At 43.1% G+C, this 27,606-nt stretch overlaps 1 protein-coding gene across 1 annotated transcript in view; it reads left to right on the top strand.

Annotated features, from left to right (window-relative positions):
- The first annotated feature begins 2,780 nt into the window (after positions 1-2,780).
- CAPN6 (calpain 6) overlaps positions 2,781-27,606 on the top strand; it is a 57,777-nt gene continuing 32,951 nt past the window's right edge. Inside the window, exons 1-2 of the mRNA XM_082322875.1 lie at positions 2,781-2,822; positions 3,688-3,862. Coding sequence (XP_082179001.1) covers positions 3,698-3,862 — 165 coding nt within the window. The 5' untranslated portion in view covers positions 2,781-2,822; positions 3,688-3,697. The remainder of the gene's footprint in view (positions 2,823-3,687; positions 3,863-27,606) is intronic.

The following is a 27,606-nucleotide window of genomic DNA, read 5'->3' as shown; positions in this document are numbered from 1 at the left end:
CTGAGGAGGGGACTCTGCGAGTAGAGCCTGATTGAAAAGGGGACCTGCACTGGCTTGTCTTCACTGTTCTGCTGAAATCCTTTTTCCGATCGAAACAGGAATCTCACTGGAAAAAGAGAAGGTCAGAGAAAGACTTTGAAGCTTGGTGATTGAAAGCTGAGAGATGTGGGACCTCCTGTGCTCCTGCTGATATCAAGGGGGATTGCCATGGTGCTGTAGAAACCCTGGGGTCAGCTATGGAGCTGTTGTGCTGCCCAGAGAGGTGAAGCGCTGGGCAGCTCAGCTCAGAGGCTGGAAAAGATAAAAAGCAAAACTGAAATTGTATATGGTTAGGGAAATAAACCAAAAATATAAGAATGGCTGACCTGTAGAGCTGTTCGGGGTTTTCCCCCCTTCCTCTCTCTTCTGTCCTTCCCCTGGAGTGGTCCCTTTCTCTCTACAGAGCAGTAGAAGGTCTCCGAACTGTCGTACGGTATTTTTAGGACTGTGCTTCTTAGCCCTTGTTACGCTGCGCACAGCTTGCTCTGTATCGCATGACGGCGCAGGGAGCTGGGGAAAGAGCAGCTGCCAAGCCGTGCTTGGTGTTTCCTCAATGCAGCTGTACGTTATGTCAGCCAAGCCAGAGGTAAATCTGTTGGGTGCAGAGCAGGGCAAGCTGTGCTACTCTGTACTGTGAACTTGAGAAAGGAGGAGGGAGTGTGGTTCTTAGTCTGGGAGCTTCGATGTTCAACTGAGGGTCAAAAAATGGGAGCTGCTTCAAAAATAAACCTTGGAGTGGGAGCCAGATGCCTGCTGTCTGTGTCAGCCAGGTTAGGCCATGTGCTGGTAGGTGAACACCCCAGGAAAGGGGGGGCTCAGCTGTGGTCCTCCATCCTCAGTGCTCAAACCACTATGCTATCGTATAGAAACTGCATTTACATTCTTTACTGTGGACTTTCCAACAAGAAAAAGAGACTTCTGTTGTGTTTCAAAAGGGTGGTTTGGGGTTCCCGCAAAAGTGGGTTCCTACTAGTTCACCAGATGGTGACGGGACTTCAGTTCAGCTCCAGAGCTCAGTGTCTCCCGGGTGGCAGCCCGGCTGGGCAGCCCTGGGAGTCCGAGTCCCTTTCTAAGCCACGCACTCAGTCGTTTGCTCAGGATGGCACAGGGAGCCTGGAGAGGGGCAGGTTAACAGCCCGGCGGGAGAAGCCTCCTCCTTGTTAGCCTTCCCCTTGGCGAGCACTGCCCCGTGGAGCCCAGGGTGAGGCAGGTAGCAGCTTGATTTCATGTGCTGTGCTTTATGGCCACATTCTCTGCGTTGCTCCGAGACTGGCTGTTGTGTAATGGGGTGTTAATCCTGGAAGGACTCACGTTCCGGTCCGGCAGATACAAGGGGAGAAAGGGTGGGGGAATGAGGTCATTAAAGACCTATCTCTATGAATTAGGCAGTGACAGCTGAAAACCTTATCACCCAGGGGCTATTTTAAAAACAAGCATATCTTGCAAATAGGCTTGGTTTAGAACGTTAGTTAGCTCGTGGGGAATTTTTAATAAGCAAGAAGGCCAGTTATCATGAAATAATCTATATCCCACCCAAATTAGCCAATTTTTTTTTTTTTTTTTTTTTTTTTTTTGTCCCTGAGCGATCTTTGTATAATTGACAAGCTGTTCTTCACTTGAGTTTGAAGAACTGGTTTGTGGGGGGAAGCAAGTCTATTTGCCTTGTCTTGGGAGGCCATCTGCCAAGTGAGATGCCTTGTGACTTTTTTTTTTGAGGGAGATAATTAACAAGAAAATAGCCCTTAAGAAAAAGGAAATTGTTAAAAATGGCATAGTATCAGTGAGCCATTTTGGTTTTGAACAGTTCATTTAAGTGAAGTTTTTTGTTTTTTTTTTTTTTTTTTATATTGAAGCTGGAAAACACAGTCACTAAGGGACTCCATGGCCCGGTTCCGGAAGGGGGAGCCTTGGCCTGGCTGAAGGTATAGGAATTTTTCCATTGATTCCAGCAGCATCGGGATTTGACTCAAAGTTGTTAACAGTCCTGATGTATGCAAAATTTATTCCTGGATTTTTGCCCTGAGAAAGGATGGAGAATGAGCTGGCATTTGAAGATTTGGCTGGTTGAAATATCAAGAATAAACTGGTTCTTTGTCACTTTGCTGTGTAAGATTCTGCTGGTAGAAATCAGGTGGTACTTACACTTATGGGTAGATTACTCTGTGGTTAGGAGGCTGTGGAATGGGTCCAAGAATGGCAACAAGGTAGAAGAGCACTCCTGAATACTCCCCTCATTCCCTGGAGTGAAGGCGTTAGAGCAGCATTTCTCATTCTTGAAGGACCATCTAATTTATTTTGGGGTGGGGAGGAGAGGAGTAAGGAGGAGGGGGGGAGACAGGGAGGGAGGGCATTAAAACCATCCATTTTTGGCCACAGTAGCTTTCACTTAGAAGAACAAAGACCATGATAAATTTGACATTTCCAAGTGTTCCTCATTACTCTTTTGTATTTCTCCCATTGTGCTCGCTTGCATGCCTGGAAAGGCTTGTGCTTAGCTTGGTTTAGTCTTCTGCAAAGTTGTGGAATCTCATCCAGTTCGTGCTGCAAGTGGCTCAAGACGCATGAGCAGAGATCGCTGCAACAGGACACAGCAAGTAGGGTGCTAGGACAATGTGATGCCATGCTCCATTGCGTGCATGTTGTTTAATTCTTGTGATCTGACATCAGGTCAACCTGCATTTGTTTTTATTGGTGTAGATAACTCAAGGAAGGGGAGATACATCTCTAACCCGTGGTGGGAAGGAAGAGGAGAGGAATTGACACCCAGGAGCGTTCCAAACAGAGTAAGTTCAGATACTCTCTCCACTCCCTCTCTTGAAATAGAGATAGCACCCCTCATGTCCCCCAGACTTCAAACCATCCTGAATGATTTCTGTAGTTGATTTCTGATTTGTAGAATGTTTTTAAGCAATTTATTTGAGCTCTGTGGCTGTGACTGTAATCTTTCAAGGTTAGATAGTCGCAATTCTGGGAACTAAGGCCTGAGAGCAAGTGGTTTGGGTTTTTTGTTGTTGTTGTGAGGGCGTTTTGGTTTTTTGTTTTTGGTTTGTTTTTTTTTTTTTTTTTAATTCTCATCAACTATTTGCAAATATTTGCTGCTTCTGGGAATTCAGTTCCCTGAAATATAACATAAAGTTCAAAGGCAATAATACCAGCCAAAGTATTGTCACTTTAAATTAAGATGGAGAACTGTGAAAATCTGGTTTTGGCTTTCTTTAGGCATAAGAGTTGGAGTAGATAATTAGAGTTTTAGTGGCCAGAAGAAGAATGTAGGATGGAAGATGGTCCAGCCGTTCACACGTGGTGCAAACTGAGAGCCAAGCCCCACTCTGTTGCTTTTCCAATCAGACAAAGCAAAACGCTGGTTTTGTGCCTTGTCTGGACTCTCTAATGTCTTTCCTGATATGAGTTCTGTTTAGCCAAAAACACCATCGTAATATGTAAGATCATCTTGGTTTTTATGGTTTTCTGGTCTACTACTTAACATAATCTAATTTATAGTCTGATTTTTTTTTTTTAACAGAAATCAGTAATTAATCTTGTTTAGAACAAGTTATGTGCTCTGTTGTTAAAGACCAATGAGAGGTATCATCTATGGACTTTAAAGATCCTTCATAATTTACACAAGCCAATATTCATCTTATCTAGAGAGCAAGATATGTCTTCATCAGTGCAACTCTTCAGAGATCAGAAGTACCACGAGCTGAAAGGGCAGTGTATCCAGCAGAGACGGCTCTTTGAAGATCCCGAGTTTCCAGCTTCAGATGAGTCCCTTTTCTATCAATCAGCGCCACCAAAGAAAGTTGAATGGAAGCGCCCAAAGGTAATTGATGCTCTCCTTGTGAGGAGGAGCTCTTTGTGTTGTTCCACACTTACTGTCTTCTCTGTGCTAAAACACAGTTACGTGAATATGTTCTCCCTCCCTTTTTCCGTTCATTTCCTGTCACTCTGTGATTCAGAGAGCAGCCCCTCTGTGTCACACTGCTATCCAAAATGAAAGTCATGCCTTACTGTAAAAAGACCAAAAGGAAGCATTCTGTGCAGCATAATCATGCTTTTTACTGTTGATGGCTCTCTGAGAACAAGCAGCAGTGTGAGGTGACTCCAGCCATAGTGATGTTTAAATCGGCCCTCTATTTAATTAAGAATACCACTTTACTTAAGAATACCAATGTCACTTCTGAGGGCCTGGTGTGTACTCACAGTAATTGCAATATACAATCTGAGCTTTAGCTATCCAATCTAGCACACCCCCCCGCCCCCCGCAAGTTGTCTGTCTGTCTCTCTCTCTCTCTGCTAGATATAACCATTGCAAAAAACATTATAGAAAAGTAGATTTTATTAACTGAATAGATAGCGTCTTCCTGCTTGGAATACTGGAAACAATTCAAATAATAATGTAGGATTATTGTTCATTAATATAGCTCTCTGCATGTTTTCAGAGTAACTTGTGCCTTATTAAAATGTATGGGGGAAGGAAATCTCACAGTAGCAAGGGGAGGTTTCTCCAATCTCAGCTGGCTAGTTCATTTATATGTATAAACACATTATTTGTATTTTTTCTTGGAGGAGAGAGTAGGAAAGGGAAGAGCCACGGTCTGCACAGAAGGGGGTCTATCTGAGGCAGCAAACAGCAAGGCACTATTGATGAAGTGGTCTTGTTACCCTAAAAAAATGCTTGGATATTTCTAACTGGCACCGATGGAATGAATTGAGAGCCCTCATTATCAGCACATACCCACTTTCTGGTCAAAGCAAATGGATTCATTTCTGTTCCATGGGGAACTAACTTGCGCTTCTAGAATCGGTTTGTTTGCTTTCTACATAGTGCGAAACATAAGAGGAAACCATGTGTGTGTAGTTGGCTGCCAAGTTACCTTTTGTATTAACTATACTGGAACTACAAAGCCCAGCTACGTATGGGTTTTAAGAGCTTTGAATGACTCCTGCAATATAAGGCAGGATGCTCACAAGCTACTCCCAGGGAATACTCAACTACACAGATGTGTAGCTGATGCAGAGGAGAGAAGGTGAGTTCCCAAGAGGTGTCTAAGCAAACCTTTGTTCTGTAGTGAACTCGATAGCCTCTTCCTTGGCTTTGTTTCAGAGAGGTTCTGGTGAAGTCTTAGCAGCAAGTTTCACCCAGAGAGAATGGAGAGTTTTCCTTTATTGACTGATATCGTCTCTGGTCTCTGCATGGCTATGCTGAAGTTACTGTGCATTTTGCCTTTGACTTCTATAAAACCTCAATTACACACCAGTGATTTCATATTCAAAATGAACAGCTATTGTCTATACACAAGCAATAATGCCTATGTCTATTTGCCACTTCTACTAGCATCTTAACAGGAAAACAAGTATGTTATTCGCTTCTAATCGTGACTAATGTACTAGACGTTTTAAACTGTTATTTATATTTGGGATCTGTTAATTGGTTTGCTCTGAGGTTTTATGCTTCACATATCTTGTATTTATAAAGTAGTTTACAGCCATAAGCAAATACTTCAGAAGAACACAAAATCATTCCCAGCTTTGACAATGTGGCTTTCCATCAGAAAGTGTAATCTGCTCTCATACTCTGACAAGCGAAGGGGACAGTGGAAGCCTCTAGCCAGATGCACACAGTGGTTTTACCTTTAAGCGTGATGAATTTGTCCTTTACTTCACCCATGTCCACTTTTGGGATTAGGGTTAATCTTCTGGAAGCACAAACTTGGGTGTGTTTTCTTAGGGAAAAATTATGCCAATGACAATGTGATCTACTTCATGTGCAGCTGGTACTATTCCCTGTCTTCTGTGATGGGGGTAACAGATGAGGCTGACCAAGGCTATGCTGTATTTGGCAGGATGGCATTAGACTGTTTTTTGTTGTTTGTTTTTTGGTTTTGTTTGTTTTTTTTTTTCCTGGTGGTGTTCATTTCTCACAGGAGCTACAATACTGAAATTTTAGTGAGCAGAGCAAGGGTTGCTTTCCTGCTTCTGACTTTATTTTTCCAAGTAAGACATGAAACTGAAGAAATGGGAGAATGAATTTGGAAAAAAATGTAGGCATTCCAAAGTCTTTGAGTTTATTTCTGTAGTGCTTTCCTGTTTATTGGAGTCTTTCATCCCCTCCTAAAAGGGGAAATACCATGCAGCCAGTCACAGCAAGGTCAGAGAAAGCCCTTGTGCTTCCGAAGAGAGGTGAAGCAAGAGCTAGACTCTAGACAAGGATGCCATTTTAGTCCATTCTTTTGTGTGTGTGTTCATTCAAGGTGGTGATCAGTGGTACAAAGTCCAGTTGAAGGCCAGTAACTAGCATTGTACCCCAGGGGTCAGTACTGAGTCCAGTCCTGTACATCATCTTTGTTAATGGTCTGGATGATGATGTAGGGGCATGGGACTAGATGACCTCCACAGGTCCCTTTCAACTGCAATCATTCTGTGATTCTGTGCACTATTCTAAAGCTGTGCTTTCCTTGCTCTCCTTCCTCGCTCCAAGATAGAGCAGCTCTTGGGGCCCATGTGGGGCTACTCCTACAGTTTTGAGGAGAATAGCTAGAGTATCCCAGTCTTGCCCTTCTTGGGTGGGAGAGGGAGTTGATGCCTAGGAGGTGGTGGAAGCTGCCTTTGTTCGCATGGTGAGCCCGTTAAAACATCTTGAGGGAGAGGGGCTTGTCTCTGTGCAGCAGAGCAGAGGTGAGGATCTACTTCTCAATGTTTGCTCATGGGTTATCCTTGCTCTGCCATACAGAACTATATTGTACTCTAAGTTAACTGGCTGAATGCTTTATTGTCCTTTTGGAGTGATGGGCTCTCCCGAGTGTCTTCTTTTTTGGAGAAGGAAATGGCCTTGCAATATGAGCGTAAGGTGAAGGCCAGAACTGTCATCTACTGAGACAGATTCTGAGCAGGCCCCTTAGTTGTCTTGCCTCACCAACTCACACAGAAACTACAGCTGTGTCTCCCCCAGCCACCCCCAGATATTTGTACAGCATCTTGAATGTGAAGGAACTAAATGGTGATGCCCTGTTTCCTGTCCTCCCACTATCTACGTAGGCAACGGATAGCCTGTCCGCATGCTGGTACTTGTATACTAGTACGAGCAAGCAGCTTTTTGACTTAGAAAGCCTGTGTATCTGTCTGAGCAGCTGGGGAGTGCTGCCCAGCACGCACAGAGCTGGGGGATGCCGCTGCAGTTGCTGATGCGGGTGTCCAAAGAAGTACATTTGGGATCTGTGAATCTAAAGCTTTTCTGAGGGGAGGTGAAAGTCGGTATTTTCATTTCAGCTCACAAATATGCTCATGCGTTTTTCAGTTACCCTAAATGGTTGGTGGTGGCCCTACAGAGCAAATGCTTAGGAAGAGTATCTGTGTAGTCAAAAGGGGTTTATTCTGCTCTAATGGAAAAAGGAGTATAAGTGAGAGAGAAAAAAGAGGAGGAGGGGTAAAGTGTTTCTTCCACTTTGTTTTTGTCCTTGGATCTGCACCTGCAATGTTAAGTATGTTCTGTTTGCTCATTCCAGTCAGACTCACAGCGATAGGTCATTAACAATCTGACATTAATCACTTGTTTTGTACTTTTAAAGTCTCTTTGGGAAAGAGAACAAAGACAGGGTAGTGTTACTTCTGTGGCACCCCAGTATTAAGAAACTGGCGAACACAAAAGGCACTGTGTAATTACCGTGCCGTCTCCCTAGGATGGCATCGCTTTCCAAGGAGAAATGTTGTTACAGAAAGATCATCCAACAAATAAGAGCACTGAGCACTGCTTATGTGCAGTACTGGGTCTGGGTTTCTTTGGGTGCAGTGGGCATGGTATGCAGTTGGCAGGCCAGGCTAGCGGGTTCTGGCTGTACACAGGAGCTTAGGTGCATGTTTGCTGATAATGCTGTATTTCAGTGCTGGGTAGTAAATTAACTCAAAGGTCTGACCCCACCTGGGGTATCTGATAGAGCTGGCTGAAATTGGCGAGTTGTAGCACTCCGAAATTCCATATTTTATTTTAAGCAGGAAAAAGAAAAGTCTGAATGTGCCAGAAGATTTGCCTGAAAATGAGCTTCAACCTTATTTTGCTTTGTTTCTATATCACCTTCCTTTGTGACACTCTCCACACCAGTGATGGGTTACGAAAAGTAAAAATAGTATAAAAATGCCAAATTGTTTTTCACTTCTGGGAAAAAAAATCTGGAAATGTTGGACTTGATTTCATAGAAAAAAATCGTATTTGTCAGAGTGACATTTTCTGACAAAATTGTTGACAGATGACACTGGTGTCAGACTGCTGGCTGTGATTTCCCCGGCAGTCGGTGTCTCTCCCCCTGCCCTTCTGGCCTGCTGTAGCCGCAGGGGAGGGAGGGCCTGTCCTGGCCAGCCCTTTGGTTGCTCAGCCCAAGGCAGTTTATGGGCGCTTTGGGCAGGACTTGCCCAAAGGTTAGATGCTCGTAATGGATGTCTGATATGGGGCAGTCACCACCAGCTCCCACTACAGGCAGTGGAGAGGAATGGGTGTATTCAGGGTGTGATTCAACTGACATACCTGAGACGTTGGCTTCAGGCTGAGATGAATCGCACCCCACAAGTGCCTGGCCTCTGCCGACCAGAAGTTCAGAGGCTGAATTCAGGTGTTGATGCCAACAACATGAATCCTTTGCTGGTGTTTCAGAACGTTGGGCTCTGCTAATCTCTCAGTTCCTCTGTCCACCTGTAAAATAATAACAGCTGAGCATGACCGTTTCAAAGGTGCAGCATCTTCCAGAGCCCTTCAGCGTGCAGGAAGCCTCCTTGCTGTAACGTGTCTTTATGAGGTACAGCTTATTCCCTCCTTTGCCCCTGACGCCACGCAGGGAGGTGCTCCCACTGCTGCTGTGCTGCTCCAGGCTGCCGCTGAGGGAGAGCGGGGTCAGCATATCCCCACCTTCCTATTGCAGCACCTGCACTTGACCGCCTCGCATCACGTCAGAATCGAGGTATGTCCTTCCCTATGTTTGCTCCACACCATCGCAGAGGGACAGCGTCTCTGCCTGTTGTGGGGGAAGTCATGCAGGGGCTGATCAGAACTGTCCTCAGACAGAAGGGCTCTGTCTGTGAGCAAGGATTTATAAATGGCTGATTTTGGACAGCCATTTTCAAGAAGCGCTTTTAGAACCTAATGCAGAGCTGAGGGACTCTCCTTTTTAGAACTAGCCCCCCACCATTTTGATCAAAAGCAATAATGTAAGACACACAACACCTGAAATTTTCTGTGGGGAAAAGCTGCTGGTTTGTTAGAAAAAGAGGAAGAAAGAATTCCCCACAGTGGTGGACGTTTTTTCTGCCCGTTGGTAATTGGCGTCAAAGCCCATCCTGCTCTTTTCCTGTGATTTCCCTGGAGTTTCCATCCCCTCTGCCCGGCTGAAGCGGGGCTGGGGACAGCTGTCTCCTGCCAAGAGGTAGGAGAAGCCTCTTGCCCCCCTGCTGTCTCTGCTGGCCCTGGGATGTCCTCGGCCACCTGTCCTGGTTAACCCCTTACTGAGGGCAAACACTGCCTCTGTGTGGTGGTCCTGGTCAGCATCGGCTTCTAGCAGCAAGCAGCTCTAGTGAAAATACCTGAGAACGACAGTTGCTTTGCTGAAAGGATATTTTGTCTGTCTTATTTTTAACTAAACCTCAGGTTTGTCTCATTTTTTTCACTGAGCACTGACCTTGCAAAAAGTGTTAAATCCCAAGGTCATCTTTGTCAGCGTTAAACAAATAGCAGTGATCACCCAAACAGAGCAGGCATCCATGTGGAGAAAGAGTGGATAAGCTTGTTTCAGAGATAAGCAATGTTCTTTAGTTATTCATAAATGAAAATAATAGTCTGATCCTACAGAATGAGAGTCTTATCATCTGCTTTCCTGGTTTCCCTGCTTGACCCTTTGTTTTATAAGCCCTGGTTTTGCTTTCATCTGCATCTTCTTGTTATGAAAGGATTGTACCCTTATGTTCTGGAAAGACAGAGCTGGTTCTTTTCAGTAAGATAGCACAGAAAGGCACTGTGTGACAGTACTGCTGAACTGCTTCCCAAGAAACCCCTCTTTGTGTCCCAGGCCACAGGAGGGACTGCTGCTGTGTTTGATTAAATCCCCGTTAACTCACTGGTGCCAAAGGTCATATATCTGACTGAAAATGGAGAATTGCATGCTCATAGCCCACTGCCTGCCCTGTGTTCCTAGAAACACTGCATGCCATGGGCCCAATTCTCCACTCTTCTCACCGATTTTCCTTTTAGGGGTGGTTATCGCCATGCAAGTGAAAAGGATCAGGAAATAAGGCACTGTGTTCTGGAATAACGCAGCAATGGGAATAAACAGAACAAGGGTTTCCCCAGTTCCCAAATTGGGGAGTGTGGGATGAGCAGGTTGGTGACTTACCCAGGGCAGTGTGAGGGACTGAGGTGCCAGAGAACTCGGGGACTCCAACTTCTGCGCCTGCATGTGTTTCTTGAAGGTGGCACCAGCTTTTGTTTGCTTCTAACTGGCGGAAAATGATCAGTCATCTCAGGAGCTAAAACATCTTTGTATTTGCAAGTGCTGATTTGAACCTTGGAAACCTCCCCACCTCTATACCTGTCTTAGAAGATTTTGCCCTCCTTTGGAAGGCAGAGGAGGCTCGGAGCATGCCTGCCTGGGCACTTAGTCTGGGTTAGCTTTATGTGTTTTGCATTAATGTCCTTTATTCCACATATGTTCTCGGTGACACAATTTGTGGTCACAGTAAGCAGTCCTCCAGAACGTTTAACAGTATCCCAGTCCTCAAAAATTTTGTGGAATGAGTGCCATGAAAGACTTGGCTGTCAGGTGTAAGCACACCTGGGTTAAATGCCCCTCAGAGATAATGCATGGCTTCATCGTTTGGTTCCTCTGTCTCTTCTGTAACTGCATTGCTGCAGTTTAACCCTGTTTTCCAGTTTGACTGTGAACAAGACCAGAGACATCTGCTCATGTTTGGGAGGCGTCAGAGTCCAGTAATGCATGCAGGAGAGGCACCGGAGAGGGAGGTATTCTGGGACTGCATCTGGATTTGAGCAGTCGCCCGACAGCGCGCTGCAAGAACAGTTTCGGGGCACGGAGCGGAGTGACAGCTCGTTGCACCCTGGGATATCTGCCAGGATGGGGCCTGGGGACAATCCAGAGCTGGAGGGGAGTGGAGATTAAAGGGGAATGCCATAAACTGGCATGACAAAGTGATGTGAACTCTTAGCAGTACAGTGTAGTTGCATTGCTGCCTTCTGAGTGACAAACTGATTTGACTGTAACAGCCCCTGCAAATAGTGACACTTCTCTAGTTTGCCAGATTCCCTCCCCACACCCCCAGCTCCCTTCTGGAGCGTAGCTCTTGATTTAGTGATCATTTTTTCAGATCTGAACATGCTTTTTTTCTCCCTTCAGCCTCTTCTTTCCAGTTAAAAATATGGGGCAACACCAGTGCTCTTGCTTAATCAGAATAGAGGTCCCTCCCCACCCCCCCTCCTCGCCCTGAAGCTTTGCAGGATCTGATTATTGTTCTTCTGTGAAAGTATGACTTATTCTGCACAGGCTGCTGGCATGTCCTGAAACAGCTGAAGTTTTGGGTTTTGTTTCCCTGTCTATGCCCAGAATTGTCCGCGTTTCTCTGTTCGTGGTGGTTATTGACTCTTGTTGAAGTGCAGATCCGATGAACACAAGTTGCAAAGCCCTGTGTGCTGTGACATTTGTGTTTGTATTTGAAATACTGGCATTTGTGGAATGTGCCTGAAGCCGAAAGGTGAGGAAGTGTGTTTCAAAGTGTGGTGGTGAGCCTCTGCTGAGCTTTGAGGGAGCTCACGAATCCTTTTGTGTGCCTCAGACATGTGGAGGCATTGATGGGAATGCAATGGTGGTTTCAGGTTGTAGGTTGTGTGAGCCACACACCAATGTCTTGCAGCTTTGCTTATTTGTTGTGCTTCTCTGGAATGTGTTTGTAGGAGAAAAGGACCGTGAAAGACTTGGCCTTGTACTAACATGAAATAAATCTTAACTGGCTTCTTTTTCCTTTTATGTCTCTCGCATCCTAGATCATACCACCATGGATGTTGTCCTCCACAGACAGACCCAGTGAGTCTGAGGTACCAACTGCAACCTTCAGTGGGTGACTTTCAGACATTGCACTCCATTACTGGTGCTGTATGGGGCTCCTAGAGGATTATAGGACTTCCTAGATTACACTATTTATCATTTTAACAGGCACTTTTGTATGCAGTAATTAGCTGTGATAACATATGAGTGCAGTAGCAGGGAGGCTATTTGCCATTGTTACAAATAGTTTTACTTGCCATTAAATGCAGATTTGGCTTGTGATCTTGAGCTCCAGCTTGTTCTCAGATATGGAAAAGATTAAGTCAGATGTTTCTTTGCTAAACATACATGTGTGCATATATAAAGGGAAGGGTTGGAGTGCACCAAAATTTTTATAGAAGCGCATAAGCCTTGCAGACTCAAAAGAGGTATAAAAGATCATAGGCAAAGTAGGCTCTGACCTAGGTTTACACCCTTCATCTTAAAGAAATAGGAAAGGAATTAGGAACTAAGCTCTGGGAAGCAGTCTTCCCTGGAAGATAATCCGAGAGGTTGATGGGAAGGTTTCTGTACACATTAATCATGCATATTTTCTAGGTTAAAATTGTGTAGCCGGAGAGAAGACCGTGTAGTCCTCTAGATAAGATGCAACCTTCTGTTGGCGGGGGGGGGCGGTAAGGGGACAACAACAGGCAGACGGGAAGCGACCAGAAGAAAATTTATTTTTAAATGATGGTACACGATCTTTTCTTTCCTCATTAGCTATATGCACGATGAACTGTGTACCCCATAACCTCCTGCAAATGAAGTCTAGCACTGCTGAACGTTTTATTTGATAAAGTGTTACAGCATCCTCAGTGCTTGATTATACTGAGCTTGGCTGCAGCCATCTGTCATTCTCATGCAGGTGTCGATCTGCAGAGGAGAAGTAGCTGCTTGCCAAGGGGCTGGCTGCCGTAGCCCCTGCACTGGAAGTAAGGACAGGCTGCTCCTGGGGAGGAAGGCGTTAAATCTATCCCAGCTGTGGGAGCTCAGATGTTGGCACAGCTCCCAAAGATGCATGTGGCAACACAAAAGCATGCTCTTCACACCCGTTGCCCTAGCAACTGCACATTCAGATGGCAGGGATTGGCAGTCGGATCCGGCAGAAGATGATGCAGTTGCAATTAAGTTGAATTGTCTTCAGGTTGTTAGATTTAATTTTGAGCTAGGGGGGAAGGGGTGGGGTGATGGGCAAACATTAGTGATATTAACAATGAACTGCCACTCATTTGAGATCCTGGTGTAGGCAGGACTCCATCATGCTGTGTGTTTCTTTAAGGGTAAAATTAGTGCTGGCGCTTGGCTTCTGAACCTTGTTTTTTTGTTGGAGAGACTAAAAAATCTGCCTCAAGAGCTTTATTTGTTTAGTGAGGGTAGATTGAGTGGCGTTAGCAATCTTCCGTACCTCTCAGCTATCGCTGTTCTTGCATCCTGGTGATCCGCAGACTGGAACAGGAGGGTTTACAAAGGCCCAGTGGAACTGGGCTACTAGAAGGAGGTGTCCAAAAGTGGAGGGCAAGGTCTTTCAAATCCAGGTCAAAGCAAGTCTTATCCTTACTGCATGGCTGTAATTCTGAATCAGCTGGATTCAGAATCTGCTTTTTTGTTGTCTTATTTGGTGAAATCAGTTGATTTGGATCATTTTCACCTGTAGTGGGCAATGTAATGTTGTAATGTTCAAGTGGGGTGGTTGCCACATGGTTTTGCCCTGGAGTGCTGAGACAGGTGGTCAACTATGATTTGGTGCATGAGAGGTACCTGTGAATCCACTGAAATTCAAAACATAAAGCACTTGGCAGCACCCTGGCATGTCTTCAGTATAATCAGACTCATGTCTTCCATGCTTTTAAAGCCCAGCAACACTTAATCAAAGGCAAGAACACTTAACCAGTCATTGCTTAAAATGGTTCATGCAACTGGTTACAAGGTCCTGACGTTGTCTCTAGTTGCGCTTCAGAAATGGTTTTCAAGCCAACTGAATGTTCATGACAAGTCTAGGCAGTAAAGCACTCTATTCATGGGACTTCAGTGATGTGAATGACCAGGTAAATGTGAGGTGCTGAAAACGTAAGAGAAATAGCATCAGGAAGTACTGTCCTGGATGTTTTTTCTGCTCCTGGAAAAAACCTAAATACTAAACCATCTGCCTGTATTTTGGAGGGGATATTGAAATCTAAATGTTATAGAAATATTAAGGATGGGGTGGATCAAGCTTTTAGCATTTGATTTAGATATTAAAAATTTCATTTACTGATTTGTACCTGAAGAGAATTTCAGTTTATGGATATGAGAAGAATATTTGTATGCTAAAATACAGGTACTTTGTGCACCCAAGCTAGACTCGGTGAAATGCTGTGAAGGGTATGCTGATGTGCTTCTGTGTATGCTTTCTTCCGTATGTGAGCACACCACATTTAGGTTGGTTGGCTTGGAGACTGAATACATGCAGTTGTAATGGTGGTTTCTGTTCTGATATGGAATGAAAAGGGACCTGTTGAAATTTTTAAAGGAAGAAAAAAAAGTGAGCACAAGCAGACAAGCAACTCTCTCCATTCCACCATAGCCCAGTGCTTTAAAATGTTGCATGGGATCTTACGGACCAGATCTTCTTCCTTTTGTTGCTTCTCATGCTTTTCACCAGCAAATTGAGCATTTATGGGAATTGTCTTGGTGCCTGGAATATTGGTTATAATGGGGTGGGAATATCTGGAATTTATGGCCATGAGTAATATAGATGACAGAAACTTTACTGCTGGAAATAATAGAAAAAAAACCTGCTCTGAGTTGTGTCTCTCTTTTGTTCCCACAACAATAAAGTTTTATCAAATTATGTTAACTAGCTCTAACTTTAAAAATGAGGCTTATGAGGTATTGGGATGAGTTGATGACTTTGAAAAATAGACTCTCTGAGTGATCAGACATTGGGAGCTTCAAATTTACTGCCATGGTTAGAGAGCATAGGGAAGATTTAATGAGAAATAAACTGATCTTGATATAATTTTATTTTATTATTTAGTGTATTTTTAAAAAGCCATTTAAATAAAATACCTCAAGGCTTATATAATTATGTTGTAGAATAATATAGACTGTTTCTTGCATGAGTGAAGAAAAAAGTGAGTTATTACTTTATAATTCACTTTCTTGTCCTCTTATATTGTCAATGGTAACAGTGACAATAACCTAAATACAGTGATAAACCTAAACAGCAGTGCTAATAACTTAAATACATGTATTATGTACTGATCTACAGAGATCAAAAAAGTAACTGGAATCCATTGGAACTGGAGTTCTTGTTCTAGCAACCAGGAACATAAGTTCTCATATAGAGGTTCATAATAGAATAACATTGTCATTATTACTGCTACACTAATATGATCCTGTAATAATTTTAAAATTAATAATAACTCTGGCTGTTCCAAGTAATTGGTCTTTCTGAGGAGCAAACACTTTTCAAAAAAAAAAAAAAAAAGAGGAGGGGAATAGAGTTTTTTTTAGGGGGAATATTCAGTTGAAGCAATTTTAATTTTTTTTTTAATGTTGCAACTTCCCCACAAACACACTAATAAAAATGAAATGTTTCTTGAAATTTTTTCTTGGAGGCAAGGAAACATTTTTCAGCTATAAAGGGACTTCCCCTGCTGATCTTCTAAGGTACTTGGAACGGCATGTTCTGATGGTGTTCGGCCAAGTAATTCCCTGAAAACATCGTGGGCTTTGTTTTGTTTCTTTCTTTCTCCCATTATTATTTTCTCCTAAGGTTTTGAGGCATTTTTTTCGACTGAACATGTTCTGAAAAGCAAATTACTTCTCCCTTTGCAAGGGAACTCACCTTCACGTGTTCCTTCTCTCCCTGTCTGCTCTCTATCGCTGCTCTTCTGCCTTCCTCCTCGTATGACATTTCTTTGCTCATGTTACTTGTAGAAATAAAGGAAGCAAACTGTCCCGGCAAATCGTCCAAAATGCTGCTGTTTGTGGTGGTGTAGCTGATGATCCAGACATTGAGGAGGGTCGTGCTGGGCTTTTCCAGCCCTTTTCTTCTAGTCTCTGTGCTTCAGGACCTATTTTTAGGACTTGATCAGTATAATTGCCTTGCACAATAAATAGCTCTGATGGGGTGAGGGTACCAGAGCGTGCATGTGTGTATGTGTGTGTTTCTAGCTCTTCTTATGGTGATTTGCTTTGAGTTTGAGGGAAAGGGGTGCTTCTCTGAGGAGGAAGGAGGTAAAGGACCAAATGAGTGTCATCTTCTTCAGGCCGAAGAGTGCTCAGACTGGGTGTTCATGACTTGCATCAAGATGCTGTTGCTTCTGTCTCTGGGATGGGCTGTGTCCTGCTGCCTCAGGAATTGGGCAGATGGAGCTGGTGGCCAAAGTGAGTTAAGAGCAGAAGGAAAGACCAGAACCAGTGTGATACCCTTTAGCAGCACCCTGGCAGATGAAGAGTGTTTCATACAGTCCATTGCCCTTACTTGGCCGAGAAATGGTAAAGGTGGGGTTTTGGGGGGGTGTGCTTGTGTGTTTCACAACTGATAACATCTGAAAGCAGCCTGTGGAAACAGGGAGACTCCAAAGGAGGTACCGAACGGCACACAATTTAGTCTCCTGTGTTTAAAATTAAAATTATTATTCATCTGTTCTTTTTAGCTAATCTCTTATGGAGTCAACTCCTGTAGAGCAAAGGGAAGGGCCTTTATTGCCAGAGTAGAAGAGACAGCTGCCACAAAATATCCCTCCTCAAGCACTTGAGGGCACATTATGTTGATCACAGTAAACAGGGAGTAGTCTGGATGGGAAACTGCGCCAGGTCGAAGTGCCCAGGCTGTGGCCACTGTGCTAGTTCGTGTTTAACATGACACTGATCCTGTCACAGTGGCTGTGACGTGCTCTGCTGCAAGTCCTGCCTCATCTTCCAGCACTCTAATTGGAGTTTATTGTTAGAGGTTTGGGTTAGAAAATGTGTGTTGACTTTGTCTGCAGGTTTGGTCTGTTATTATTCTAAAGTAACCTCTGTCACCAAAACATCAAAGTAATAATTAACAGGCTTGTCTCTGGAAGTTTGCTGTGCATTGAACCCTGCAAGAATCCTGTTAACAGCAATCATTTTGTATTTGATTGCACTTTGCTAGAGAGAGAATTTTAAAGGTGAAGCAATATAAACTTCATATACAACTATAAATTTCACCAATATAAACCTACAGCAACCTGAAATCTTGGTTCACTTGCAATAGGATTTCCACTTGTGACAACACCAGCTCAATTTCTAATATAAATATGGAGCCTATGTGATGAAGCTTTGTGTCTGGTCCCAGTGACTATCAATAACTGCGAGTGCTTCACGCTCACAGGTCCCCACTCAGAACAGGCAGGCATGGATGTACGTACATGGATGTATGTACATGGACATCTGACAGGGACTTGGGAAGCAGAATGGTGCAGTGGGAAGAAGGATGAAGCAGTGCTTTGGACTTGCGTGGTCACACCACGGCAAATCTGTGGCATTTTGAAGGCAGTCAGAGACCCAGAATCTGTGCTATAAAATTTGAGTAGTGTTAGCTTTATAAGGGGGATTTAAAAATGTTTTTTCTCATTGAGTCAGTATTTACATGTGCTAAGAGTAGTGATGGGAAAATAGTAATATTCCAGATGGGCAGTACAGCCATCTGCTTTTCTAGAAGATGGATCCAAGAAGCATGTAGAAGTTACTGGACAGAGCAATCACCAAATGCAAAGGGCTGTTGCAGATGTGTTGTTAAGTGCTTTCTTTCCCAAATGTTTTGTTCCTGTACTGAGGAAGCGAGCAGAGCTGTGTGCGGTGCCCTGAGGACTCCTCTCACATAGCCAAACAAACAAGTAGGGATCTCTTAACTGCCTTAATCTGTTCTGGCAGTTATTGCTGGCAGTGGCTGGGATTCAAGTCTCGGAGGGGTAGGTACAGCTGTGTGACCCTTGTCCGTGTCCCATTTTCCTAGACCGGAATCTGCAGCTCAGGTCAAGGCTGAGGTGTACTGGGGAGTTCAGCACGCTGTGGCTCAGCCATGCTACCAATAAGAAGCCTTGATAACTTTATGGTATTTCATTCAGATAGGCTCTGTTTCTGTGTTTGAGAAGGTTCATCAGAAATAGGAACAGGAACTCTTTGTTCTAGGTTTTTGTGTTTCTCCTCACCTTTCCGCGGCAGACCGGTGACACCTGACTCTGGCAGCATGTTTAGCCCTGAAGAGACCTTGATTGTGCTTCTGGGTGATAAGAAATTTGAAAAATGAAAACATGGGAGAACTTAGTGCTCCAGAACTTGGGAGGGAAGGTCCTCACTTTTTGAGATGGGTGTTTAATTTAAGAAGTGCTACTGGGACTAAACCAGAGTTTTATCATCCTAAGGATATTATTTTAGAAAGCATCCTTTTCTAAACAGTAGCAATTCATGAAGTTAGTTTAATTCACACTCATTCCCATCAGCGATATAAGGTGGTGCACCTCAATATTAATAACGTGGGTTTTGGGGTGAAACCCTGGCCCCTTTCAAAGCTTTGGGATTTTCGCTGTGGTCTGGGTTATCACCTTGCCTGTCCCCCGATGGGCTGAGTATGGGAGGCATTGTGAAAACATTGTTTGGCGTGTTTCCATCTTGCTTTCTGACTGGATAAACCATTCCTCCCAGAATATTTTGTCCCTAATGTTTTCATTTGGGGAAGTTGTGACATGTTTCTTCTGGAATTGCCAAAATGTTCCCAGAATAGAGCTGTTGCTCACCCTTATTTTGTTAATTCCGTAATTTTATTTTTATTTTGCCTGGAAAATTTTGTTAAGATGGAGCTTACCCAGAAAAAGAGATGAGCAAGGAACTAGAATGCCTTCAGCCGTCAGCAAATACCCCATGTCTAACCTCTCCATTACAGTCTGGTGACTGAGCCGACCCTATATGACGGGAACCTGATGGCTCAATCGCGTTTCTGGTGTCACTTCAGAAAATTCTTTGTTCTTAGTTGTGCCCTTCTGCGTTGGCTGCGTCATGACAGGAAGCAAAAAACACCGTGGCACCTTGCCAGTATCCCTGCCCTCCCTCCTCCAGAAAGCTTGCTGAAGAGCTGGGAGTTCAGTGCATGTCCTAATATGCAGCTGCATCCTTCCGCCCCCTTGTCTTCCAGGTACGCGGGCAGTGTGAGGCTGCAAAGGTTCCTCTCCTTTGTGGTGACATCCTCAGATACACTCACCCTTCAGTGAGCGTTGCATTTATTGAAATATGATGGAGAGGCAGTGTTTTGAAAGTGGCATCTCTCTCAGCAGTATTATTTGCCCAAGTCTTCCAGGGATATAATTATGAGCAAACATTTGTAAATGACATGCATGCTTGCCAAGCAGACAGCTCTCCAGATGCCAGTATTTTGTTATCTTCTCTCTTGGCAGTTTTTCCAGTTTATATTTCCCTCCTTCAGATTGGATGGAGGCTTTCTTCTGTTGTTGCGGTTGTTTCCTCTAAAGAAAAAATACTAAACGACCTCAATATAATTTCTAGAACATAAACAGTACAATTCCAAGGTTCTGAATGTTTCTTTAAAGTTTAAAATGTCAGGTTTTATTTAGTTGGTTCAATCGTCATTAGATGAAAATGGGTTTCTCAGAGAGTCAGCTTCTATTTTTCCTGAGGCAATGTGATGATGGCAAGAATGACATGGTAAAATTTACTTTGAGCCTGTAAAACAAAAAGCCCAAGGATCACATCCTTAGCTAGCATAAGTCTTCTTGCAGTAATTGTTAGTTCATTGATTTAGTCTTCCTAAAGAATTAAATGTCTGACTTATCTGAAGGAAAAATTATAGCCCGAATATGCCACGGTTGCAAAGGAAATTAAGGTACTGTTGTCAACACTCTTTCCCAAGAGTGGAAAGCATCCACATCCAAAAAATGCTCTTTGTATGTTAATAGCTTTATGCTTTTCTCATTTTATTTCCATATTTAAAAGGGTGTTTGGGATGAGTAAAGTCCTAGAATGTGAGGTTTTGTAAACCATTATGTCTTACAGTTGCAAAATAATTTATTTGAATTTCATGCTGTTTCCCTGTGATTTAAATGTACGTTTCCTTCAAGATTAATTCTGTTTAACAATTAAATAAAGTTGTATGTTTTCCTGGCTAAAAAGAAGCTTTTAAAAATCCTTCACAGCTGAAAGAACCTTTTAGAACTGCTGTCTTGCCGGTATGTGGCATTGTTTCTAACTTAATCATAAAGGCTAAAATATTTTGAATTTGCATCTTTTCAAGTTTGTAGGAAATAAAATGTTCTTTCTCAGGAGAATACACTGTCTTTGTTAAGAGCGGATGTTATCTTCCAGTTTTTATGCATGGGGTAGAATTTTGCCTTTGGATAGTTGAGCTTCAAGCTCAATTAGCTGAAACATGTCATAGTGTAGGAGTCAGGATCTGAACTTTGGCCAGTGTTGCAGATGTCAGAACCCATCTTGACCAACTCATGTGCATCAGGAAATGGAACCTCTGTCCTTGGAGATATTCAGAAGTCATCTGAGCAATGTCCTGGGCCGCCTGCTCTAGGTGACCCTGCCTGAGGAGGGGCGTTGGACAAGGTGACTTCCAGAGGTCCCTTCCAACCTCAGCCATTCTGTGATCAGGGGGAGGAGAGTTGGGCCATGGGGGATTTCAGTGCAGAGTCTAATGAGCGTGCAGTTAGTACGGGGTCTGGGACTCCCTTGTTGGGTTGGATAATGAGTGTCCATATGGTCCTCTTTCATCTCAGTCTTCTCATGCTGAGGCCAATTGATCTCATGTGTGTGCAGTCATCCACATGCATATATTTATATAATACACACATATATATATATACGTACATCTATACGTGCTCTTTGAGCTGGGAAGGCAGGCCCTACTTCTTATCTTCAGTCCTCAAATGTGGAATACGTTTAGCCTCTTTAGAGGCTCACAAAATCCTCAAAAATTCGCTCCCTAACTCCTATATCTATCTGTTTCACCAGAAATAATGAAACATACAGCTTTATGCAGATGCTTATTTGATTGGCTGCAACATTTTGAGTGGAAAACTGGCCCTGGAAAAGCGCAGAACTGGCCTCATTATCTAAAAAGGCCTTCAGGACTGGGCCTGTCTGATAGAGTGTCTATGCTGTATAAAGCACATTGAGGTCTGTTTTTTGCCTGCAGACAGTATTTTCTAGTCTGATACAGTGAATAAATAGTCAAAATATCTTTTTTTCCTAAGACTGTATCAAATCTTCAGTCCTGTGATGGTGAGCAAAAAATTAAATCTTATTTAGCAATGATCCAGCTGTGGGCTGAGCTCTGGGTCTGCAAGTTTAAAGTTTTATTGCTGCTTCAGCTTTACCATAGGTACAAGTACTTGTGGGACCGATGAAGAACGTGAATGCAGGGCTTTGCTCTCCCTTGGTCACTAGGATAACCCTACAGATAATTGGATCCATTTGCAAAGACTTTGTGCAAGAGCTCATCTTATTGTAGCTTTTGTGCATGATCACTGTTGTCTGTTTTCTCCTCCCTTCAGATAAAGGGCATTTAAGCCTTGGACATCTAGTTTTCCTCCCAAAATGGAGATGTGAATCTAGTACCATTCTGTGGCCTTTCCTCCCTTCTCTCTCACTCATTGACTCTGCTCTCCACAAATGAAAGTTCTCAGAAGTGATAGTTGTCTAAAAGCTGCTTTCACATTTGGGCACATGATCTAATTAGTAAAACAACAAATGTCTGGACTGTAAGAGGAATAATTCAAATTTAATCCAAACATTTAAAATGTAATCCAACCATGGCATTTCTCATTCCTGGTCTTAATGGGCTTTCTCTGTTCCTAAAAGCATGATGAATCTCTCGTGAGCAAAACCAAAGCAGTATCTGTTTATGGAGAGAAGTGGATCTAGGGGCCTTGCACCTCTGCTTGTATAAAGCAACATCACTCCCTTGGCTTAGCTAAAGTGATGATGATTTACAGCTGAGAATCTGGCCTGCATCTCTACGTTTGAATAGAGTGAAAACTATAGACACTAAGGGGGATGGTGTGCTTGGAAGAGACAGGGACACCACGCTAAGTTACTTCTGCAGACATTTCAAAATCTGCAAAAAATTAAAAATAAAAATCCCCTCTAGTGAACATAATGGCTGCACTGTAAATACTTAAATTGTAAGACAAGAAAAAAGCAACATTGGCAAACCTCAGCATTATTAGAAACAGGCCCTTTTCCTTGCCTTTGGGAGTTAAGATTTATTTCCTTAGGTTTTCTGCTAACTTCACTTTGACTATTAGACCCTGACTGAATAAAATAATTAATGGTGCTTGGTAGGGTGAGGGTGGGGTTAAAAGGTGACTCATGATTTTCTCTTGGAAGTGGTCTGTGTGTTGAGCACTAGCAGAAAGGTTACTGGAGACACAAATGAGCCAGAATGATTTCAGTGTCCCTGATGGGGTTTAGAGTTCCAGCTGGCTGAGATGGTTTTCCTGGTACATCATAAAGAAATCAAACCTGGCAGAAGGGGAGCAGTGCTGGAACTGGAGTGGTTCTCCACCACTTAGAGGTGGAGCACTGTGCTCTAAGACTAGCTGGGATGTGCTGTCTAGTTGAGCTCATGTTTGAGTTATCAACACCTCTCGAACTTCTCTTCCTGGGAGACAAGCAGACCGTTTCTCACAATGGAAGACCTTGGGAGGTTTCTGTCTTCTCAGATGATGAGGGGCTTGACGTTCTCACAGCAATCCCTAAATGTTCATAGAGAATCTCCATCTTTAAAGGAAATTTTATGGTGCTTTGAACACATTGTAATAGGAACGGGAGGTCTGGATCCCTTCTGTTTTACCCAGAATGTAACTTCAAATCGATAACTGCAAATCAAACAGCTTGTGCTGCCTGGAAAACTGTTGTGAGGCTGGCCACTGTGAATATTCCTATGGCTGGTAGTAGTCCTTGCAAAAGATAAGTGGGAGCTTATTGGGATTGCCAGGATTTCTAAACTGGTAAATCAGGAGGGTAATTTCTGAGTGATGGCACTGACTCATCTGTTTGCCGTCACTGACCTTTGTTCGATTCCTGCTAATTTGGTGATTTTCTAAATAGACAGTTCTACAGAGCCTGTTTTTCCTTATATATGTATATGATCCTCTTCTTGAAGATAAGGAATCCCATGTGATCCTTAATGAACTACCATCCATTCTGATACACGCCGTAATCTTTGTACTAACTTTATTTGAACTGATGAAGATGCAGGTCTGTTAGCAGTGAATTTTGTGATAAAATGATTCTGGGTCTTCTGTTTGCCTTATTGGCTTTCTCTGTTTTCTGACAGTTGAATAACATCTTTGTCTTAGGCTGGCATCAGGCAGAGGTAATGTTAGTGTTTAACAAAGGAATTTGTCTGAAATGAAGTAGTGAACTCAAATCAGTGTGTCTAGATCACATTGGGAAAACCAAAAATAAGCTTGATAAATGCAGTGAAAATACTATGTAAAGAAACAGCATGATAGAAATAACAAAAGAAGTTTCTCATTATGTCTTTCCAAGCAAGAGGTCTCTTAAGTGTCCAAACAATTTAAACACAGAGATGAAACTGACTGCGTTTCAACTGGGATAAAATCATGACCGAGTAAACATTCTGACTGTATGCTGGCAGGCTGACTCCTCCCAAGGAGCCAAAGGCTTTTGTCCATATATCTGTCTGACTTAATCTGCTCTAGGCTTTGTTTTGGGTTGAAACAGAAGAAAATCCTGGATTAGGATAGGGAAAACCTTGACAGTGATCATGAGGTTGGAGTCACTTGCATTTGACATCAAAGTAAGTAGAGGTACCTCCCAGACTGAACGAGGCGGGAGGAAAGGGTATCTCCAGCCTTGACATTAAGTAGCCAAGTAATTTTGGTCATATTTAGGGGATGCTCTGTGATCTGCAAGACTTGACTAGTGTCAATGGAGTACATTGAGCAGTTAGCAACTTGCCATCGGGCTCTTTGTTCCTTTTGGCCTTTTTCTCCCCCAGAGGAAGCACAACTATAGTTACATTGTCTCCAAATCTGTGTCTGTCTGTTCCCCTCTTCCCCCGACAATGCTTTACTATTGACCAGTTTCAACCCAGTTTGGTAAATGGGTAGATGTGTTGGTTGAAACTACACGTGCCATGAAAACATGTAGTTGAGTGGGAGTAGGATACCCTGGGAAAAGGCTTATCCTGTGTTAGATATCAGAGTGTCCACATGAGGGGGAGATAGCAGAAAGCAGATCCATGAAATATGGAAATAGTTTTCTTATTGATTCTTTCTGAAATGTGTTGAGTTGATGATAACAGAATGTGGGGAAGAAAAGCAAATGTGAGAACATAACGAAAGAGGCAGAACTAGAAAGGAGGGTGCCTGGTTAAAGTGTGCATTAAAGTGAATTCATGGGTGTAGTGGCAATACTGGCCATCCTTTGGCGTCATCAGATCAGCTGCAGAGATGGCATATTAGTCACACAATTACCCTTTAAAAGGTTATCCTTTAGCACCTAATGGTTCCTTGAATTTCAAAACCTTCCTGAAGTTTTGACATAATTAGAAGGAAAGGGGCTTATCCAAAAATGGTTTATTCATTTCACTCCTCAAACAGCAATCTGTCCTAGGCAAAATAAGAGCTAACCTATATGGAGGGAAAACCATGTGCTTGATTGCCTGGCAGGTATGACAACTGTGACTTTGCTTAAGTATCTGACTTTGGAAATCACTGTTGTGAGTTTTTCAGTTTCACCACTCAAAACTGAAGAAGCTTATCTCATGTGCTGATAACTTTATTGGTAAATGAACATCTTTCCAAGATAAGGTTTTAAAAGATGTTTTAGAAATAGAAGCTGCTGTTTATTTTCAAGATGTGTAAATAAAATTCTTTCTGGTAGTTTCTGTGAATTTATGAGAGATGATCTGCTGATTTGGCTGTTATAAAAGTGCTTTTAGCATTCAGAAGTAAAAAAAATGCTGCCGTGTCATTTTTGATGCAACATTTTTTATAGCTCAGAATTTGAACTCTTAGGCAAGCAGTGAGACTCCTTAAGATGGGAAGGTGGTTGGTTGTTCAGACTGTCTAACAGGCCTCACATATTTTGGGTTCTCTCTCTCTCCATTGATCAATTTGTTTTGTTCCTTAGCAATATTTTCTGTATTTATAGAATCATAGAATGGTTGGGGTTGGAAGGGACCTTAAATATCATCTGGTTCCAACCCCCCTGCCATGGGCAGGGACACCTTCCACTACATCAGGTTGCTCAAAGCCCCATCCAACCTGGCCTTGGACACTTCCAGGGATGGGGCATCCACAGCTTCTCTGGGCAACCTGTTCCAGTGCCTCACCACCCTCATAGGGAAGAATTTCTTCCTTATATCTAATCTAAATCTACCCTCTTTCAGTTCGTAGCCATTACCCCTTGTGCTATCACTACATGACCTTGTAAAAAGCCCCTCTCCAGCTTTCTTGTAGGCCCCCTTCAGGTACTGGAAGGCTGCTAGAAGGTCTCCCTGGAGCCTTTCTCTTTTCCAGGCTGAACAACCCCAACTCTCTCAGCCTGTCCTCACAGGAGGGGTGCTCCAGCCCTCTGAGCATTTTTGTGGCCCTCCTCTGGACTCGCTCCAACAGGTCCCAGTCCCTGCGTTTGCCTTCTGCAACTTGGGATGTGTGGCTTGAGCACTTGCCTGTGAAGACTGAGGCAAAAAAGTCGTTGAGTACTTCAGCCTTCTCCATATCCCAGGTAGCCAGGTATTGCTCCCTTTGGCTGCAGTTGGCAACATCGGTGACCTCTCTGACCACTCTGATGGGCGCTGGTGTTTATCCTCACTTCGTAACACTTCGCTGCCCTGACATTTGCTAGCACCTGGACTGCACTAGATGCTGGTGTCCCTCTCCTGGCTGCAGCTCACACCCAGTCTGGGCAATGAACGGAAGGAGTGAGCTGTACCAGAAGGCTCAAGGAACAGCCTGATGGGAAGGCTTTTTTCTAGAGCTTGTAGATGAGTGATCTGATAAAGTTCTGATGGCATGAAAGCACTATGGTTCTCTGCAAGGTATTGGGCATATCTCCATGTTACTAAAAGACAAATACTCTCTGTTTTACATGATCTTGGGCTGATCTTTGCTAGAAAGGATGTCCAGAGTAGGATTTAAAAGTGTGATCCATGTCCTGTTGGAACTGAGAGACTCCATTGACTCTGACTTATGCAGGCTCAGAAAAATTGTGCTGGCTAGTACAAAATTTCTATTTAAAAAAAAAAAAAAAAAATTCAAAATCCAGAATTTGATATATGTCAAGTCATCTAATAGTTTAAGAAGCTTGTGTCTCACGGTCAGGATTTTATACACAAGTTTACAGTTCAGCTTTTTATGTTATGAAGCAAATAAATATCTTGTCCAGAATGGTGTGGCATATATCACAATTCCAAAAGTGTATCTGGAAAGTTACAATGGCTACTCCATGCACTGTTATCTCAGGCATTAAAATTTTTTTGCTTTAAGCAAATAAGTGGGGGAAAATACCTCAGGATGCTCTCTGAAAAAGATGAGGAGACTGGGAGAAGAGGGTAAAGGATTTTTATCTTCAGGAAAGTGTCCGAGATAAATGCCACAATTAGTAGATACTGGAATCTAGGCTGAAACCAAACCCTGCTGGAAAAGGGATGGGGAAAGGAGGAACTTGTTGCTAAAGAGGTTTATGCTCTTTAATGTTGTGGTTTAGACTTATACTTTTTAACCTTTTAAGTCTGTGTATTGCCAAAGGAAGAAATATCTCCTTTCAAGTAAAACAAATCACCTCCAGCTTAATCTGAATTTTCACTCCAAACAGGGTTTCTTAGATGACCTGACTTTGTTTTTGCTACACAATGCCTGATGTAATAACAAAAAAACATCCACAATGTAATAACAAGAACAAAAAAAAAGGGGTGACTTTGCTGAAATCTACTTAATACTCTTTTGTAAACAGCATATTCCCTTCCTCATAAAAGGCAGTGATGAAGAATTCAGTCTGCATCAGTTACCAGCCCCTTGAGACACAGCATAAGGTCAGACTGGACAAGCCTAGAAAGGTCATGGCCACGGAGCCAAAATGATGCTTATTATCAGGCAAAGAAAATAGCTGCCTCCCCAGCCAGAGATGAACAGTCAGGCGTACAGACCTGGGAATTGTTTGTTCCACACTGGTCCAGTGCTGAATATTTCAGTGTTGTGAAAAATTGCGTGTGACGTCTTCCAGCCTCCTTTTCTTATTGTTTTTATTTCCCATCTTAGGAAACTGGTTCAAGAACTTGATTGAAAAACATGTTTTGAGGAAGCAATAAAAAAACATAGCTAAATGGTGGGTGGCCTTTTAGTCTGATGAACTGTGAGTGGACTTACAGCCCCTGTTTGACCTCAGCCACATTAATGATGTCGGGGAGTCGTTCTAAACTGACTGTCTCCGAACTTGGCCATCCCTCTGTTACTTGCAATTAATGCAGAGACATTTCCACTGCTTT

The sequence above is a fragment of the Platalea leucorodia genome (assembly GCF_965183815.1).
Source record: "Platalea leucorodia genome assembly, chromosome: 10".
NCBI classification, from domain to species: Eukaryota; Metazoa; Chordata; class Aves; order Pelecaniformes; family Threskiornithidae; genus Platalea; species Platalea leucorodia.
Note: the sequence above shows the minus strand (reverse complement) of the source record. Positions and strands in the feature narration are given on the sequence as shown.